This window comes from Diplotaxodon limnothrissa, linkage group LG8 (genome assembly GCF_057381915.1).
Source record: "Diplotaxodon limnothrissa isolate DT_005_m linkage group LG8, D_limnothrissa_male_GT1.1, whole genome shotgun sequence".
In the NCBI taxonomy this organism is placed as follows: Eukaryota; Metazoa; Chordata; class Actinopteri; order Cichliformes; family Cichlidae; genus Diplotaxodon; species Diplotaxodon limnothrissa.
In genome coordinates this window covers 17,082,815-17,101,461 of record NC_140603.1, presented here as the reverse complement: position 1 = coordinate 17,101,461, position 18,647 = coordinate 17,082,815, and the positions used below count along the sequence as shown (strand labels likewise).

Below are 18,647 nucleotides of genomic sequence, written 5' to 3'. Positions count from 1 at the left end.
GCAATGAATGTGTCCTCATGCCACACTTTCCACAGTTAAATCTGTATATCAGTATGCAGTCCTGTATCTGAACCTGTCACCTTGAGGTGAACCCCCTTGGAAACAACATATTTTGATGCTGCTCTTTACCTCAACAAGTCCAAATTTAGTTGACCCGTACATCTAGAGTGGCCCCAAGAATCTATGAATCGTACGAGCAGCACATTAACCCACATCAGTTTGTCACAGTCTTTATGTCAGACACCACAAGCCCACCGCGCTTCATGGCTGCAGTTTGCTTTGTGGAGCAATCAAAATTGGTTAGTGTAGTTATGCCCACACTGGACATAACTGCAGACTGCTGCCTCATTCCATTCTCAACCTCTCAGAACATTTGTGGCGATAATTGCAGGCTCTGGAGATTCTTAAGCTGATGGAAATTTGGGCCAAAGTGGAGCTTAGAAAAACTGTGTTGCATTGAAGGAAGTGGTGGAGGAGGAGGTCACAGGACTTATGGGTGGGTGAGCTACTTTGGACAGGCCGATTCCATCTCAGACAACCCATCTAACACAACCACGATGAGACGCCAGGGCTGAACCTGGCTTAATCTGGCTCCAGATGCCATCATATCAGGCTCAGGTAGTGGTCCTAGACATAAGGAGAGCATAAATACACAAGGCATTCATAATTCATAACTCAGTTACTAATAACATAAAAGTTCTATACACACAAGTGATTCGTTTTTACAGCGTTACGTTATTTTGTACTCTAGTGTAATGCCTTCCAGCTCTGCTCTAACAAACACTGTTTTGTAGCTAATAATAATCTTTTTATGAGTGTTAAACTGTACTGGATGGCTGTTCATAAGCATTTAAATCTTAGCAATTGAAATTTGAATTTACCAATAATGTTAGTCGCAACCAGAAACCTGAAAACCTCTTGAAGTAGGAACACTCTCACAAAGCAACATTCACACAGTCAAAGAGCTCAGAGAGCTCTTGCTTGCTGATTTTAGTCTTTGCTTTACAAGCTCACAGACGAGTTCAGGATGGCTTCCCTTAAAAGTTAAAATAAAAAGGCAGTTAGTCTCTAATCTGAACTGAAGGTATGTGATTATAATTTATAGCACGTCTGTTCTTCAATCATGCAGAAATACTAACTCTAAACTTTAACTAGCGTTGTTATAATCCAGCCATAATCTGATTTAACCTAAAACCACCTCTATTTTTGGTGTTTGCCATCTGTGTAAGCCACTCGTGACGAGCCAGAAAAGGAGGAACAGCCGACATACAGAGCTGTGAATAGTGTGAGGTCTGGTACGGGAATGCAGAACATGCATGTGGTTGCAGAACCCTTTACCGGCTGCATAAAAAGGCTGTTTTTATGTTTCAGGTTAAATTCAAGTCGTACTTGTGCTGTTGCATCACTTTCCAACACGTTCTCGTCACACGTTTGACGAGTTGGGAGTGAGAACGTGTTGCAACCACTTTCAGGAATAACGTGACACTGTAACTGCCCCTGTTGTCTAATACCTTTGCTTATAGTATGTACGGCAGCTCAAGACTTATTCTTATGGATTGCTTTTAACCAGTAGATATTACTATGTTTTAATTTTATGTTTATTACTTCTGACTGTTGTTGTGAAATACTTTGTGATCCTTATCCAAAAAGGCTCTGAAAGCAGGTTTTTTGTTTTGTTTTGTTTTTTAAACTTTGATGTCTGTAGAGAGCAGGTTTACTTTTGCGTCTATGAGAACATCATTCAATTCATATCTGAATGCATAATGGACTGCACTGACAGTCATCAGCCCGAGGCTCAGCTCTGTGCAAACCCGATCAATACAAAGGCCAATTCAACCCCCCAAAAGTCCCCACATCGCCTGCTCTCTTCAGTGCATCAGCAGGGAAGCGAATAATGCTCTTATTAATGGGGATGAGCAAACACGTTTTACAAAAATGTAAATGCACAGACATTGTGCCAGACTGAACTGTGGCCATCAGAGCACACGTATGGACAAAATTTTGACATAGATGTATGTATACCTTTAATGTGTCACTGACAAGGTGGAATTCCTGCTTGAATACTTGTTTTGGTTCAAAAATTCACAATGAATGAACTTCATTCACTGTGGATGTTGTAGCAATGTGGGTAAACCTCGTGATAAGACATATTTAGTCATAATAGTTTTCAGATGAATGTCTAATGAAGGAAGTAAGCAGGCTGGAAATGTTAAAAAGAAAAAAATCATGCGTGTTTTGGTTATTTTTTACACGAGGAGTGTGGTGTGGAGATGTTTATTGACTTTTTTTCTATGAGATGTGGCAGCTAGTGAACAGGGGTTGATTGAGGGTGTACAATCAAGACAGAGCAGAGTACCCAGATCAGATCAATACTGTGCAGATGAGGGAGTCTCGTGGGAAGAAGCTGGGTTTGTTGCCATCTGGGCTCCCTAAAAAGATCCACTTTAACACAAGTTTAATCATTTGATCCCCACAGAAGGCACACAATGAAATTAAGAGTATCTGCACAGGCTCAATTCATGCTTCACATGATGATGGTGTTTTGTTGATTTAGACTGAAAAGCATGATGTAACAGGGAAGTACTGCAGTGCTCTGAAGGTCTCCTCACAAAACACAACTTGATATCACTCCCATATTGGTGTGAGTGCTCTCAGAGTAATTCGAGGGCTTGCTTGGCTCATCATATGATGCCTCTCCAGCTATTACAGTACATTAGAAGGAAAGCTTGCAACCAGACTGTGGAGCTCATCTCCAGGATGTTTGTACTTCTGTGCTGCTGCTAATGTAGGAATGACAGGTGCTCTCCTCTTCTCAGGTGGTGCTGGTGGAGAAAAACAGCGAATGTGTAGTTAGTTAGCGTGTGTTTGGGAGCTGGAGGAAGACGCACGGGTGTCCTGGACGGGTGGTCCAGGAGACATTTGCTGTCCCGTCTCAGGTTCCAAAAAGAGCATTCTGTTCCTGGCCCTGCAGAAAAACTGTGCATCGTTGTGTATCTGAATCTAGATCTTTGTCTCTGTTCATGTCACAAACTGAAAGCATTTTCTTTTCTTTTTCTTTTTTTTTTCCACACAAGCACATTTCATAATCCTCTATTTTTTTTACACCAAAAATAACACAGACAACCAAATTTTAACTTGACTGGTTACAGTTCCCTCTAACTCATTATGATGTACATTTCTGCAAAAATGAAAAAGACGTGTACTGGGCAAGAAGTATTAAAAAAACATGGATGATTACTCGTTGGATGCAAAACGAGGCCCAAATGTACAAGAACTGGCAGCTGGTGGTCCAAAACCAGAAAAAGAACCAGAACACCCAAAAAATGAGATGAAAAAAAAGAAAGAAACTAAAGCAAAGAAAGGAGGAGGTAAGGAGGGAACTGTGAACTAACCGAACACGTGTAAAACTAAGCTGAGAAGTAAAGAAATCAATGAAAAACTGCATAGAAAACAAACACGGACCCACAATGAAAGTGAACCTTTCGGAACAAAACAGGCGATATAAAGAATAATCAAAAATGTAACAGCAACACAATTAAAATGATCATAAATGAACTCAGCACAGCTTCTATTTTTTCATCTTTTTTCCACGTTGACTGTCTTTGAAATCATCAAGCATTTTACAACATCTTTTTTTAACATGTCTTTCAATATTTTTGTTCCTTTTCTGTTTAATAATTTATATCACTCATAAATCCCCTTATTAAATGTGGTACCGGTGGGTTAAGCCCCCTTTAAATAGCCAACAGAAGGTTTAATCTCCTATTAAAGTGGGTGGTTGAGGCATTCTTCCTCTGAGTGCAGCTGATATAAGTGGTCTTCATGTTAGCACAAAGAAACTATTTCTGTGTTTGATTTTTTTGGGTGGAACAAGTTCTGATTGTATTCACAAACTACAGAGAGCATGCTGTAAATTTGATCTAGCTACTTTGGCCTTCATCATGGATTTTCTTTCTTTCTCTTTGTGTGTTTCACTGTTTCTCTCACCCTCTTTTCTCCCTGTCTTTGATTCATGCATTATTTATCTCTCAGAGCAAACCAGCTTCCTCCCCCACCCCCCCAGCCCCTCATGTCCCCACTGCCCTCCTGTTCTATATAAATCACAGTCACTTTCAATTGATATGTAAGATGAAACCATCACTCCCATTTCTTAAACATATTCAAAACTAGGAGTTTAAGTTTCTCAGGCGTACTTTCTGGTTTGCCTTTTATGTTCATCATGGCATAGATTCAACAAGGTGCTGGAAATATTCCTCCGAGATTTTTGTCCATACTAACATGTCAGCATCAGTTGCTGCAGATTTGTCAGCTGTGACTCTCATTCCGGTACATCCCAGAGGTGCTCTATTGGACTGAGATCTGGTGACCTGCTGGAAGGAGCCATTAGATGATCCATACACTGTGGTCATTAAGTGATGGACATGATCAGCAACAATATTTAGGTCGGCTGTGCTGATCAAACAACACTCAGCTGGTGCTAAAGGGGTCCAAAGAGTGCCAAGAAAAAATCCCCAGACACTTAAATCACCACGAGCAGCCTGAACTGTTCGGGACAGGATGGATCCATGCCTACCGACTGAATGCTGACGCAGCTGATAGGAGAGACACCCAGTGTGGTCTTCTGCTGTTGTAGTCCATCTACTTCAATGTATTGTGCATTCAGAGATGCTTGTCTGCATACCTTGGTTGTAACGAGTAGTTGTTTGAGTTGTTTTTGCCGTTTTATGACCTCAATGCAGTCTGGCCGTTATTCTCTGACTTCTGGCATCAAAAAGGCATTTTCACCTGGAGAACCATTGCTTGCTAGATATTTTTTCTTTTTCAGACCACCCTCTGTAAAACTTAGAGATCGTTTTGTGGGAAAATCTCAGTAAATCAACAGAAATATTCAGGCCGCTCTGACTGGCACCAACAACCAAAGTCACTTAAATCCCCTTTCTTCCTCATTCTGGTGCTCAGCTTTAACTTTAGCAGGTCGTGTCTGACCATGTCTTCGTGCTTAGATGCTTTGGGCTGCTGCCATGTGATTGGCGGATTAGACTTTTATATTTTCATAATAACTTTTAACATGGATATTAAAGTCAGTACAAGAACAGATCTGCACACATTGCAACATCATTACATAATATTTTCCAACTGTGAAGTCAAAGAGTTCATGTTGATGAATATGGCCTTTGCCGTGATCAATACCTACACTGGGAGATTAGTGAGACCAGTACTTCAACTTTTATTATTTATTAATGAGCTGTTTGCATTACAAAATTTTAAAAAAGAGTTTCGCCAAAAGGAGTGTGAGAGCTAAACTACTTACTCTTAAATGAATAATCTCAATTATGCTCCCTAATGAGCTTTATTACAATTCTGGGAACCATACTGGATGAGTCACAAGTATACTTCAATGCCTTTTAACTTGTCAAATGTTGAGTCAAGTGAACCCGATTAAAAAAGAAAGCTACAATACAATTTATTTTGCTTCGGGGATTTGAAGTAAGTGAGGATATTGCACAAACATCTACTTACAGAACTCATAAACATCTCTGCCATTACTGAAGCCTGTTCTGCTGCTACAGCGCTTTAAACAAGTATTGTCACGATTTGAATCCATCATTTTTTTTTTTTTTTGCCTCAGGTGTCTCCAGCAGTACATCACCTCTTACGCATAAAGGCAGCAGTGTTTCTGAGAAGAGCAATCCTCTCATTCCACTTTTCTCCAGATGATAAATAATTTAATATGAGTTTTAAATAGGTCACATAAAAAAAAAGAAGTGATTTTCATGTGATGTGATAGAGTCAGACTCACTGTGCATCGTGCGCCACATTCAGCCCACGTTGATCATAATTGGGCTGGACCCGTAATGTGCCATTGTGACTCTTTTGGCATAAATTGTAAGAAACAAATGTGTTACATTGCAGAAACGGTTCTGGTAGCTCATTGCCTAGACTGTCCTGTAATTAGAAAACAGAAAGTTCTTGTTAGTTTACAGACAATGCCTCATTTAAAAAATACACCGTGCACGGACTGTAAACAAAAATAAAAAATAAATAAACAAAACAAAACAAAAAAACAACAGAAATTTCTACAGTAGTGAAAAAAGGTTTCTGTTAATTGCTGATGTATTACTCTGTTGTAATATATATATATATATATATATATATATATAAAAAACACCCAGCACGCCCCTGCGGGCGGTTTATCCTTCAAGCTCGGGTCCTCTACCAGAGGCCTGGGAGCTTGAGGGTCCTGCGCAGTATCTTAGCTGTTCCCAGGACTGCGCTCTTCTGGACAGAGATCTCCGATGTTGTTCCCGGGATCTGCTGGAGCCACTCGCCTAGCTTGGGAGTCACCGCACCTAGTGCTCCGATTACCACGGGGACCACCGTTACCTTCACCCTCCACATCCTCTCGAGCTCTTCTCTGAGCCCTTGGTATTTCTCCAGCTTCTCGTGTTCCTTCTTCCTGATATTGCTGTCATTCGGAACCGCTACATCGATCACTACGGCCGTCTTCTTCTGTTTGTCTACCACCACTATGTCCGGTTGGTTAGCCACCACCATTTTGTCCGTCTGTATCTGGAAGTCCCACAGGATCTTAGCTCGGTCATTCTCCACCACCCTTGGGGGCATCTCCCATTTTGACCTCGGGACTTCCAGGTTATACTCGGCACAGATGTTCCTGTACACTATGCCGGCCACTTGGTTATGGCGTTCCATGTATGCCTTGCCTGCTAGCATCTTGCACCCTGCTGTTATGTGCTGGATTGTCTCTGGGGCATCTTTACACAGCCTGCACCTGGGGTCTTGCCTGGTGTGATAGACCCCAGCCTCTATGGATCTTGTACTCAGAGCTTGTTCTTGTGCCGCCATGATTAGTGCCTCTGTGCTGTCTTTCAGTCCAGCTTTGTCCAGCCACTGGTAGGATTTCTGGATATCAGCCACCTCCTCTATCTGCCGGTGGTACATACCGTGCAGGGGCCTGTCCTTCCATGATGGTTCCTCGTCTCCCTCCTCTTTCTTGGGTTTCTGCTGCCTGAGGTATTCACTGAGCACTCGGTCAGTTGGGGCCATCTTCCCAATGTATTCTTGGATGTTCCTTGTCTCATCCTGGACTGTGGTGCTGACACTCACCAGTCCCCGGCCCCCTTCCTTCCGCTTAGCGTACAGCCTCAGGGTGCTGGACTTGGGGTGAAACCCTCCATGCATGGTAAGGAGCTTTCTTGTCTTTATGTCAGTGGCTTCTATCTCCTCCTTTGGCCAGCCTATTACCCCAGCAGGGTACCTGATCACGGGCAGGGCGTACGTGTTGATGGCCCGGATCTTGTTCTTACCATTCAGCTGACTCCTCAGGACTTGCCTGACCCTCTGCAGGTACTTGGTGGTTGCAGCCTTTCTAGCGGCCTCTTCATGGTTCCCATTTGCCTGCGGGATCCCCAGGTACTTGTAACTGTCCTCTATGTCTGCAATGTTGCCTTCTGGTAGTTCAATCCCCTCAGTTCTGACTACCTTCCCTCTCTTTGATACCATCCGACTACACTTCTCCAGTCCGAACGACATTCCAATGTCATTGCTGTATAGCCTGGTAGTGTGGATCAGTGAATCGATGTCTCGTTCACTCTTGGCATACAGCTTGATGTCATCCATGTACAGGAGGTGGCTGACAACTGCTCCGTTCCGTAGTCGGTATCCGTAGCCAGTCTTGTTAATGATCTCACTGAGGGGGTTCAGGCCTATGCAGAACAGCAGTGGGGACAGAGCATCTCCTTGGTAGATCCCGCACTTGATGGTGACTTGTGTTATGGGCTTGGAGTTGGCCTCTAGTGTTGTACGCCACATCCCCATTGAGTTCCTGATGAAGGCTCTTAGGGTCCCATTGATCTTGTACAATTCTAGGCATTCCAGTATCCAGCTGTGGGGCATTGAGTCATAGGCCTTCTTGTAATCAATCCAGGCAGTGCACAGGTTGGTCAGTCTGGTCTTGCAGTCTCGGCTGACTGTTCTGTCTACCAGTAGCTGGTGTTTTGCGCCTCTGGTATTCTTGCCAATTCCTTTCTGTGTCCCGCTCATGTATTGACCCATGTGCCTGTTCATCTTAGCCGATATGATGCCTGACAGGAGCTTCCATGTAGTACTGAGGCAGGTTATTGGTCGGTAGTTGGAGGGGACCGGTCCCTTCTTGGGGTCCTTGGGGATCAGGACCGTCCGACCTTCGGTTAGCCATTCCGGGTGTCTCTCGTTAACTAGCAGCTGGTTCATTTGTGCTGCCAGACGCTCGTGGAGTGCAGTCAGCTTCTTCAGCCAGTAGGCGTGAACCATGTCGGGCCCTATATATATATATATATATATATATATATATATATATATATATATATATATATATATATATATATATATATATATCGGCAGCTGTAAAACACGAGTTAAAAAGTCCAAAAACTTATGCCCACCTTCTCTTGATCCAAGGCTGTGCACTGGGCCGGATTGGACTTTTTGCTGGGCTCATTTGCCCCCCCCCCCCCCCGCCCGCCCGTTCGACACCTCTGGGACAGACGACTCTCATTAAAGTTAACTTTTTATTTGTATGTTTGTTGGTTGGTTGTTTTTGGTTGTGTATCATCAGCGTGGATGTTGCTGCAGACATCCGTAGGTGTACATCCGTGTGACTGAAGGGACTTCTGTTTTCAGTCTGACGGATGTCTTCCTTTCAGAAGTTTTTCAAAGGAGGCTCATTTAGACGGGAGGCAGTCTGTTTTTTTTAAACACTTGGTTTGTTCGACTCAACAGCAACTACCACGTAATTTAACCATTTAAAAAAGAGAAAGAAAGAGCTATTTCGTGTGTGTGTGTGTGTGTGTGTGTGTGTGTGTGTGTGTGAGTGCGCGCGCGCGCGCACATTGTGGGCGTGGAGAGGGAGACGGGCCCTTCCCTGAAGCCGCTGAGCGCTTCTGCCAGATGAAACGCTGTAGGAGGAAAGAAGCGCACGCAGGCGTGAGTCCGATGGGTCAATCTCAGCGAGTGGATCGCATCTGCAACTAGGGCTCACGGACTTAGTGACTTCCCGCTGCGGGTTTCACACCTGACACAGCTCACTTACTCGGACAGTTTCTTATTTATTTCCTCCTACTCTAACAGCAAAATCCAAAAGATTTGCAAAGACACACAATAATGACAACTGAGTTCAGTGCAGACTAAAGACTGCATCACTCTGCCCTGCATCCGACGGCTGACCTCCCTGGAAAGATGCAAACAAGACACAGAATGTATTGCGTGTTCGTAGCAGTGTTGCTTGGAGCGGTGAGTACTCTCTGACATAATCATCGTGGGTGTTAAATATTTGCCGTCAACTTCACTTGGTTACATTTTTCCCTGTCACATCGTGCGCAAAAAGCATGCCAGTTGCGCACCAACATGGTCCCATTAGAAGGTGGTTAAAAGCTGGTGCGAGTGTGTGGGGGAAGTTTTGTCTCTTTCACGTGTTTTATTTTCTTTTTATTAATATTTTTTCTTCCCGTCCAGCCTGTCACGCCCTTCACCTTTTGAGAGAAAACTTTCCTGAAAATCTTTACTTTTCTCTCTGTGATTTAAAGTCCCAGTCGTGTTAGATGATACTGGTATTTGTGGTGCCCACCTTCGTGTCTCTGCACCTGTCCCACCCGCAGCCCTGGCTTGACATTGTGAAGCAAGAATGGATGTATGCAGGAGCCATTCAGGTTGATACTCTATAGCCTCAGTTGTGGATCTGTAGTTCCACCCTTCTCAGTTACATGTGGCTCCACAGACAGGAGGACAATAACAATGTAACAGTGGGCTCTGTGGAGGAGATCACCAGTAAAGCCCGGGTTTGGTTTAACTTTGGTGAATTCCTCGATTTACTGAGTTTGTGAGGCAAACTTGTGATAATGGGCATACAGGAAGTTAAACATTAAGCATGATCTGTAGGGCGATTTCTAGGCGATGCACAGATTCTCACCACTGCGAAGGCCTGGAAGATGAAGCTACACAGAGGCAAAAACAAGCAGATGCAGGAGATGGAAGTAAACATAGAGGGAGGGAGACAGGGGGGAAACATGACCATGTGGGAGAGGGAAGGAAAATCCACCACCTTATGAGGATTCATGAAAACTATGCCAAACTGTCTGTTACATGGACACGTCAATGTCTTGGTTTTTGGAGCCGGCTGCATCACTGATACGTGACAGCTGCTCCCACTGATGGGTATACATCCTCTGCTGGCTCAGCACATGTAATATTGATAGAGTCTGAACCACCCTCCTACCGACTCCCAGCCCCCTCACTTTTCCTCTCCTCCTTTCCCCCTTACATGCTCACTTGGCTCGCTTCTTGTCTGTTTCTCTCCCTTTGCCTCTCGCTCCATGAAGTGATGATTCAGCTTTGTTTGCGAAGGCACGGGGTTGTCGTGTAACTGGCACCCAGTGGGCCAACAGCAGTTTAGGGTCCACGTCTGGATTAAAATTAAGCCCAGTTTATTGGAAGGCTGGTTTAGTGGAACTCTAATGGCTTAACAAGCGCTGACAGCAGAGGTCCAGAGGTTAAGTGCCTCCAACTTAAAATTGACTGTTGCATTAGTAAGATTGGTTGGAGCATTGAAAGTGGTGTGTCCAGATGCTTCTGTGCATTCATTTGTGTGCGTGCGCGCGTGTGTTCTTCTTACTTCTTGATTTTGCTTCAGGGAAATTGGCTGACAAAAGTTGAAGCATGCAGCCCACAAATTTCCATCTAAAAAGCAGGAAACGTGCAAGTCGAGCTGCAACTTGCTCAGTGCTCTGCATCCTTTTTCTTTTTTCTATTGCTCAAGCCGTATGCTGAACATCGCATTGCCCTCTAATTCTTCTGTTTGCACAGCCCAGCAGACATTACTGATGCACTTTAACCTCGGTTATTCATCTTTGAGGCGTCTTGGTGCTGCACACCCTCACCTGGAGCTAGAATAGGGTAAAATAAAAGTACAACAACAAAAAAAGACGCAGTTGTCAAAATGCTGGAACTTGGAGTCATTTCAAAGGTGTCAGTTTGACTTTTGGAACAGGTTTGTTCACATGTAAGGTTTGTAAATGTGTTTGCACGAATGTGAATGTTTGGTTGGGTGTGTGTGCAGTACACGAAGCGGGCAGCTCAGGGGAAGCAGCTACTGTAGAGTGATGAGCGTGTGCAGATGGGAAAGGTGAGCGTGAGGTAGAGCGTGAGCTGCGGTGAGGAAGAGAGCAAGGGCTTTGAAGTTGTGAGGAAGCTACAAAGTGAAACATTTTGGAGGCTTAAATCACCGCATGGAGAAAGTGTTGCAGGTCACACAGAGAGAATTTGGTGTTACAACAGTCAGAGGAGAATTAGGAGCTTCACTCGATGAACATAAACTGTCTTTGTTTCCCAGAGTTTGTGCACTTTCATGAAAATAATAGATGAATCAAACTAACCAGGCATTTTTTTAATGGAACATTTCAAATAAAAAGTTCCTGCATGAGGCTGAAAACATTCTTGAACATTTAGAGGATGAAAAATTAAATACCAAAGACTTGAAGTTCGATGAACCGTGACACCGTTGAGAGCAACAGCGAGTATGTGTTTGTGTAGGTCCAAAGGAAAGCGTACATGCTCACACCCATCCACACACTCATGGACATTATCTGCCAGCTGACTCAGTGGAGGTGCTCGAGGGGACATTTGATGTTTCTTGGAGCTCCTTTCTCTCGTCAGTAACATTCCACACACACCTGAACCCTGACGCCTGTCAGGCGATTGTACCTCCTTCGCAAAATGCCCCCATCAACATACCCTCATCCGTCCTCTCTAAGTATATTTGCTGTATCTGACTTACATTTAGTAATAAAAACAAAAAAGTGCCTTAAAAATTGTTTTAATGTGGTCTAACAAGGCTGAGACACAATTTTCTTTACACCCTTCATCTATGAATAATGGGATAACTCATTAGACATACACTGGCTTACAGCAGATGGTCCTGATTTCATATATATCAGCTTAAAAATCATCATGTATATGCGGAAAAGGAAAACATAAAGCTTTGTTAGTATGTAACTTTGTCTTGTTTGCTTTAGAGATTAAGGTGTGCAGAAGAAAGCAAAGATTTAGCTATTAGATATAATGTCAAAGGCCATGCACACTCATAGGTCTTAAGAGTTGTAGTAAGATGTAGAGACACGTCCCGGCTCAAGCCTGAGTGTCATGCATTTATTTATGCCTGAGCAGAGACACACACAGATGTCTTCACCTGTCAGCAGCTTTGATAACGCACTCAACAGGTTATTGTTTGCAGAATGTAGATAAGACCAGCTTTATCTTTGTGAGGATGAGTTATTTTGTGTGCTCGCACTTTATAAATGCCTTCGCTTCTTAAACTTCCATGTGACCATTTAAAAAAAAAACAAAGCAGGACCTCATTGTGACCTCGAGTTACAGATCCCGTGTGTCAAAAAATGTAAGCAGTTTAACCAGAGAATTATTTGTTTCTACAATTTATTTTTATTTGAAGCCAGACAAGGAAAAGAAAACGTAGTATTGCACAAAAGCAGAGAAAACAGAAAAAGGGACTGTGGAAAGTGGACGGTTTTGTGAGGCTTTGCCATTAATCATCTCACAACTGTTCTGATTTTTCTTCCCACTTTCCTTCGGGGTCCTCACTGGCCCCGTGACTAAACTAGTTTAGTCCTTCCAAAATAAACCTAAGCAGATGCCAGACAGTAAGAAAGATTTCCGTTTTCTAGAGCGTTGTTTATTTTTCCTTTCTTTCTAATGCTCTTTCTTGTGAAATACTGGGGCTTCTTTCCAGCATGATGGCCTTTTCAGCCAGCGGTGTGGGACTGAGTTTATATGAAGTGTGCTTGTTGCACAATATGAAACATTGCTTCGCTTGAGACAAAACATTAAACTTTATCTGTAAAATTATTTTTGTGTGTGTTTTACTGACAATCTTCAATTTGCTGCTGTTAATGGAGTTGCTGTCATTCTGCAGGTTGGGACCCTGGCCAATAAGGGAGCATGTCCATCAAACCAGTATACACACAGTGGCGAATGCTGCAAGCAGTGTCAGCCCGGCGAGGGTGTCGTCCAACCCTGTGGGGCCCAACAGACCGTCTGTGAGCCGTGCCTCGATAGTGAGTATCACACAAACAGCTGTCTAAATGTCACGAGAACACGGACACTCGTAGATTCAGGGGTTTCTGATGCAAATACACAGAAAAAAAACCCGGACGCATGCACTCAAACATTAATGAATGAGCTAGCTGTGCTGGTTACATGCCTCAGAGCAGAGCTCCACGAGCACGCCGTGTAGTCTCTGGTTCTGATCATCAGTGTTTCATCTGATAGAAGAAGATGATAAACTGATGCCCTGAAATTCACCCTCTGTCTTCTTCCTACTTGTTCGAGCTTTCCGCTGTGAGTGTGTCCCTGGAGAAAACACATGCTTCCAACAGCAGTTTATGGAGGATTGTAAATCAAATGCAAATTTCCTTCAAAGTTTGATTTAAAATCCAAAATCCTTCCGCCAAACTGTAAGACAGTGAATAATTTTGGGCTCAACAACAGCCTTCTGTAGTTTTTGCAAAGCTAGATTTTGTTATTAGGATATCAGCAGCTATAGTGAGTTAATCTTTGTTGTTTCATAGTAGTATAGCATGTGTCATATTTTAGTTTTAGCCCGTTTTTAAAGCTTATTTATTTTTTCCTGTTTTAAAATGTAAATTTAATTATATTTTTTTGTGTTTTATGATAGCAAAAGCTCTCCAGCATTGTTGTTTTTTACATTACATTTATGTTTAAATCAGTTCATCCTTAAACATAATAAATATGATTCTACAGGACATATACATGACAGTCTCTACTGCTATGTTTACCCATAGACTGTATACAAAAGATGTACGGAGCTATGACTCTGCCCACTGGTTTGTGGACTTTGTTAAAGAAGCCTTGGCTTGAGTATTTGTGTCGTTGACATCTCAGCTTTTTGAAACCAGTAGGCACATATGAAGGTTGATTTTTTTTGTCTATTTTAAACTAAATGGGACCATAAGTTACTAAATGAACATCATGCTACATTCCCATTGACTTTAAACTAAGGATTGAGACCATAAACTCATTAGCAAAGTGTTTACAGATGTCGTAAGAAGTAAGGAGTTGGGTTGATTACTGCTATGATTTGTCTTGTTTTTACAGCCTAGTAAGCCCCCCTGCTGGTCAATACAAAAAAATCCAGGTTTAAATCAGGCTAACATTTCCACATCACACTCTTGATTTGTTTATTTGTCCATTTTTTTATGAGAAAAAATGGACCCGCCACATAATCAGGCCATCATCAGAGCTATTAAGACACAGTGTTTCCGAAGCATGATGTTTTTTATTGAAGTCACAGGACTTCAAAGTCATTACGATTCATGCTCTGAGTTCTTGAATTTCAGGGCTGTCCAGCTAGCCTTTGATTTGACAATAGCATCCCTTGAATCATGTAAGTGCACCTAAAAACAGCTCCCAGCTAGATTACCCAGCAAAACAGCTCTCAACATTAGTGTGGATGAAATTAGATTATCACTCTTATGAAACCACGGTGTTGTATGCCAGACAGTAACAGACTTCTTAATGTTTTTACATTTAATTTAAAGCATTAAACTTTTTTGGATGTTTGGAAGTAAATTGGATGCCAGACATAATTGTTCTCCAGTATTCTGCCCTCCTCACGGCCTTTACCATGTAGGGAGAGAGGCTTTGTTGGGCTGAAAGGCTTTCTGAGGACAGTGATGTTGAGAGGATTCAAGAGCGGGAACAGCTCCAAATTCTGTCAGAGAAAAAAAAACTCTGTTGGAAGATGTGTAGTGCATTAGACAAGCTGTTATGTCACAGTAGATTTGGTAAGCATGAATGGTGACTGCAGAGCTCAAAAAGGTATTTAAAGTCTTCTCAGTGTGGTACAGCTCACACATTTTGGCACAGGGAAAATTTAACAGCATGAAATGTTTTGGGAAATTTAGAATCTGAGGTCATCTCGGAGCTACAGAGGACACATTTGGTCTACAGCCAGTTTTTCTTGCATGAATTCCCTAACCATCCTGCAACCAGGCCAGGAAGTAGCTGCAAACCTCCCTGAGCCAGCGGAGGATGGTAACCCATGAGCCAAGGAAACCCACACTCACAAAATGATTCAGACTTCAGGTCATGAGAGAAGTCGTGAGAACGTGGATGTAGATTATTTATTTATTTAGGATTGCGGGTCTTCTTTGAAAGATGTATGTGTTTTTCAGTGTTTAGAGTTAGTCGACAACTTAATGATATGTTGCTTTTGTGCATAAAAGCGTTTAGTTCTAGACTTCTTGTCATAAACTGTCTTCTGTTCTATTTCTATTTTTTCTTTTAAAAAAAGCTTCTGTTGTCTGCTTAAAATTATAGTTATTTGAAATGTCCCAAAGGATAATAATTATCAGTCTTATAGCGCTGGTTCAGCTCAGGCGTGAACAAACAGATGGTGACAAGATCTGCTCGAGCTCATAAACAGAGAAATGCCAAGCAGATATCTGTTCATGAGATAACGTTATAATGATGTTGTAAAACACACGCATAGATATGAAGCTGAAGTTTCTTTATTCAGCCCATTTACAGCGCGCTTATCAAATCGATGCTTTAACAAGCCAGCCTGAACATTGTCTTGTGATATGCATAAAAGCTTGGCTGGTGGCTTCTTTCTTTTTCTTTCACCTGCTTCAGAACCACAAATTTAGTTGCAAAGGCTACAAAACAAAATAAAAAGACTGTCTGTTGTTAGTTTGTTTGATTAATTACTTCGTGAGATTAACATGAATGAGCGTTAGTGACCTTTCCCAAGGGCCGGACACATTTTAGACAAGTTTCTTATTGTAAAAATATGTCATTTATCATCGCTGTGATGTTTCCCCATGATGGCATCCAAGTCAGATCACAGCGCAGGCCGTGCTGTATTATTAGACTGGGGGAAGTTTTTGTGCATTCACATGCTCGTTGGATGGTCCCAAGTTTCAGTTTTGGTTTTGTTCATGTGCTTTTGAGTCATGGTGTAGGAACAACCTTGACACTAAGAAGGAGATATGTGGCATTTTACTTATCAGAACATGTGAACCACACGCTGGAAGCTGTTTCCAGTTTAGTGTTAATAATTAATGGTTTTTTATTCAGGCTTACTACAAAAGAATTACAGTTATAATAAAAAGAAAGCATGCCCTCGTTGAACTCTAAGGGTTTACATATTGGGACATAATAAAAACATGTGTCTTAAAATAAGGTAAGTATAATGTTAGGTGAATGACAAAAGGTGACATATTACACCACATGTTTACTTTTGTTTGATAAAAACTTAGCCGAAATGCAAACGCACCATGGGGAAAAGTAATAACACGCTAACTGCTTCCATACGGATTAAGAGGGGAAGTAGCAGTCAGATGCTGATAATCAAAGACCCTTGATTAACTCATGATCAGCAATTGTGATCACCTCTAAAAAAGCAGACATTCTGGCAGTTTCTGCTTTGGAGCATTCAGGTGTTTGTAAATGCAACGCCACAATCCTGCAAGGAGTGGAAGTCCAAAGCAATCACAAGGAGGTGTTTGGTGAAACACCCTTTGTGTGACTGCTTTCCTCAGCAACCTACAGGAACCACTTTTCATCCAGTTAGAAATACACATTTTTTACTCATGACTGGTGGTATACACCACTCTGAATCCAGTCATTAGTTATTATTAATCTATGGCTCTCTTCCTAGAGCCTCTTTTGATCTGTCTCCTTCTCCTCCCCACCACCTGATCATGGCAGATGGCTCCCACCGCCTGATCCTGATTCTGCCGGGGATTTCTTCCTGTTAAAAGGGAGTTTTTCCTTCCCACTGTCACCGCTTGTTGGGATTTTCTCTGTATTATTTTAGGATCTCTACAATAATAATAATAATAAAGACTTTAAGGCAACAGTTGTTGTGATTTGGTTCCAAATAAGTAAAATTGAATTTAAATTTAAATTGAATTTAATTGAATTGGTATGATGTCCTGTGTGCCGCTCAACTCTTACATGAGGAACCATAATATGTTACAGTTTTGCTTTCTCTGAGAGTCTCAAAACAAAAGCATCGCATTTCCTTCCACCCACCATGTGTCCTTCCATGTGCTGGTTCAGGCATATCGCCTACTTTTAATAGAATCAGATTGCACACCAATCTGTTTATAGGACACAGACTTCCTAGGCTTCATTTAGTGCAGATAGTTAACAGGATCCTGGCAGAAGTGCTAAAAAAGATAGCTAGCCAAAGCCCTTGAGGAGTTTGGCTGAATGAGCAGATAAGTGGAGATGAAACAGAACAAGTACAGCTGTACGTGGAAGTGGAATAGAAACAAGGCAAACTTCTCAGTAAATGGTTCACACACACTCACGTACAAACATGTCCAGGAAAATTCCCACACACTCACACAGACTAACACACATTCGGAGCCGTAGAGAATAAAGTCAGGACTCCTTTTATGGGTGTTGAAAACAAAGCGAAGGATTCAGTTTTAAACAAGTAGTAAAAGTTATGATACGCCGAACCACGAAGAGGCCGTCAGTACTCCCCCTCCCTCCAGCACCATAACCAACCCCCACTCCCCCAGCTCTTCTCTCCATGCTACAGCCTAGTGTTATTAATGTATTGACTTGCATTATTGATGCATGGCATTATGATAATGGCTCTGAGAGCACTCATGGGGAAGGGGGAGTGAGGGTAGTCCAAGAGTGGGGAGGGTGTAGTGGGACATAATAGGGGCAAGGGGGGAGTGTGATGGTGGCGGTAGGGTTTCAGTACACGACTGCAACAGGCCCACATAAAGAGGGAGGACAATAGTCCACCTCTGAAGACAGAATTAAACAAAAAATGTGAAGGACCCACATTTGACACCATCAATTTAAGGCACAACTGCACACACAGATTCATCGGGTTCTCAAATGACACGACCTTCTTTTCTTCTCTCCATCCATCCGTCCGTGTCTGTCTGTCTCTCCCTATCTCTGCTGTAATCTCTGCATCATCAGAGCATTCGCCGAGGTTGGTGGGCCAGTGACGCAGACCAAAAAAACTTGATACGCTATCAGACACTGAACAGCAGAGGGTCATGGCAGACTGCATACCAAAAGCCTTCTGTCTCCTACAAGAGACTAGTTTATTTCAGTTTGCTTTAAAGATGGGAAAACAAGAAAAAAATCTACAGTAAACTGCACACATTTCACCACCTTGCTCACAAAGCAGGTAGTTGAGGACATAACCCTCAGAGTTAAAGCACTTGTTTTCTTTTGCTTTATCTTAAAATATGTCTTTATCGAAGCAGTTCACTTCCATCTTATTTACCATTATCATAGATACTCATTGGTGCTGTTAGTCTACAGATTAGCAACCTGATCTTTATATTTGCTTTATGCAGTTTATAAAAAAAATGGTACAATGCTTTTCCACAGTTTCCACAAAAAGTATTTATTTTGTTGAACTTATTTGATATTTTTGCATTAGCCAAGGACAAACTGCAACTCTGCAAGAGTCAGAAACTGGAAATAAAAAAAACAACAACAACAACACATTTTTGGCAGAATTTATGAAGTTAGATTCTGCCAAGATAAATTCACCAGTCTCTAATACACACATACAC

At 42.2% G+C, this 18,647-nt stretch overlaps 1 protein-coding gene across 1 annotated transcript in view; it reads left to right on the top strand.

The window, feature by feature from the left end:
• Positions 1-8,969: 8,969 nt before the first annotated feature.
• ngfrb (nerve growth factor receptor b) overlaps positions 8,970-18,647 on the top strand; it is a 32,476-nt gene continuing 22,798 nt past the window's right edge. The window contains exons 1-2 of the mRNA XM_085360725.1: positions 8,970-9,288; positions 12,980-13,121. Coding sequence (XP_085216851.1) covers positions 9,235-9,288; positions 12,980-13,121 — 196 coding nt within the window. The 5' untranslated portion in view covers positions 8,970-9,234. The remainder of the gene's footprint in view (positions 9,289-12,979; positions 13,122-18,647) is intronic.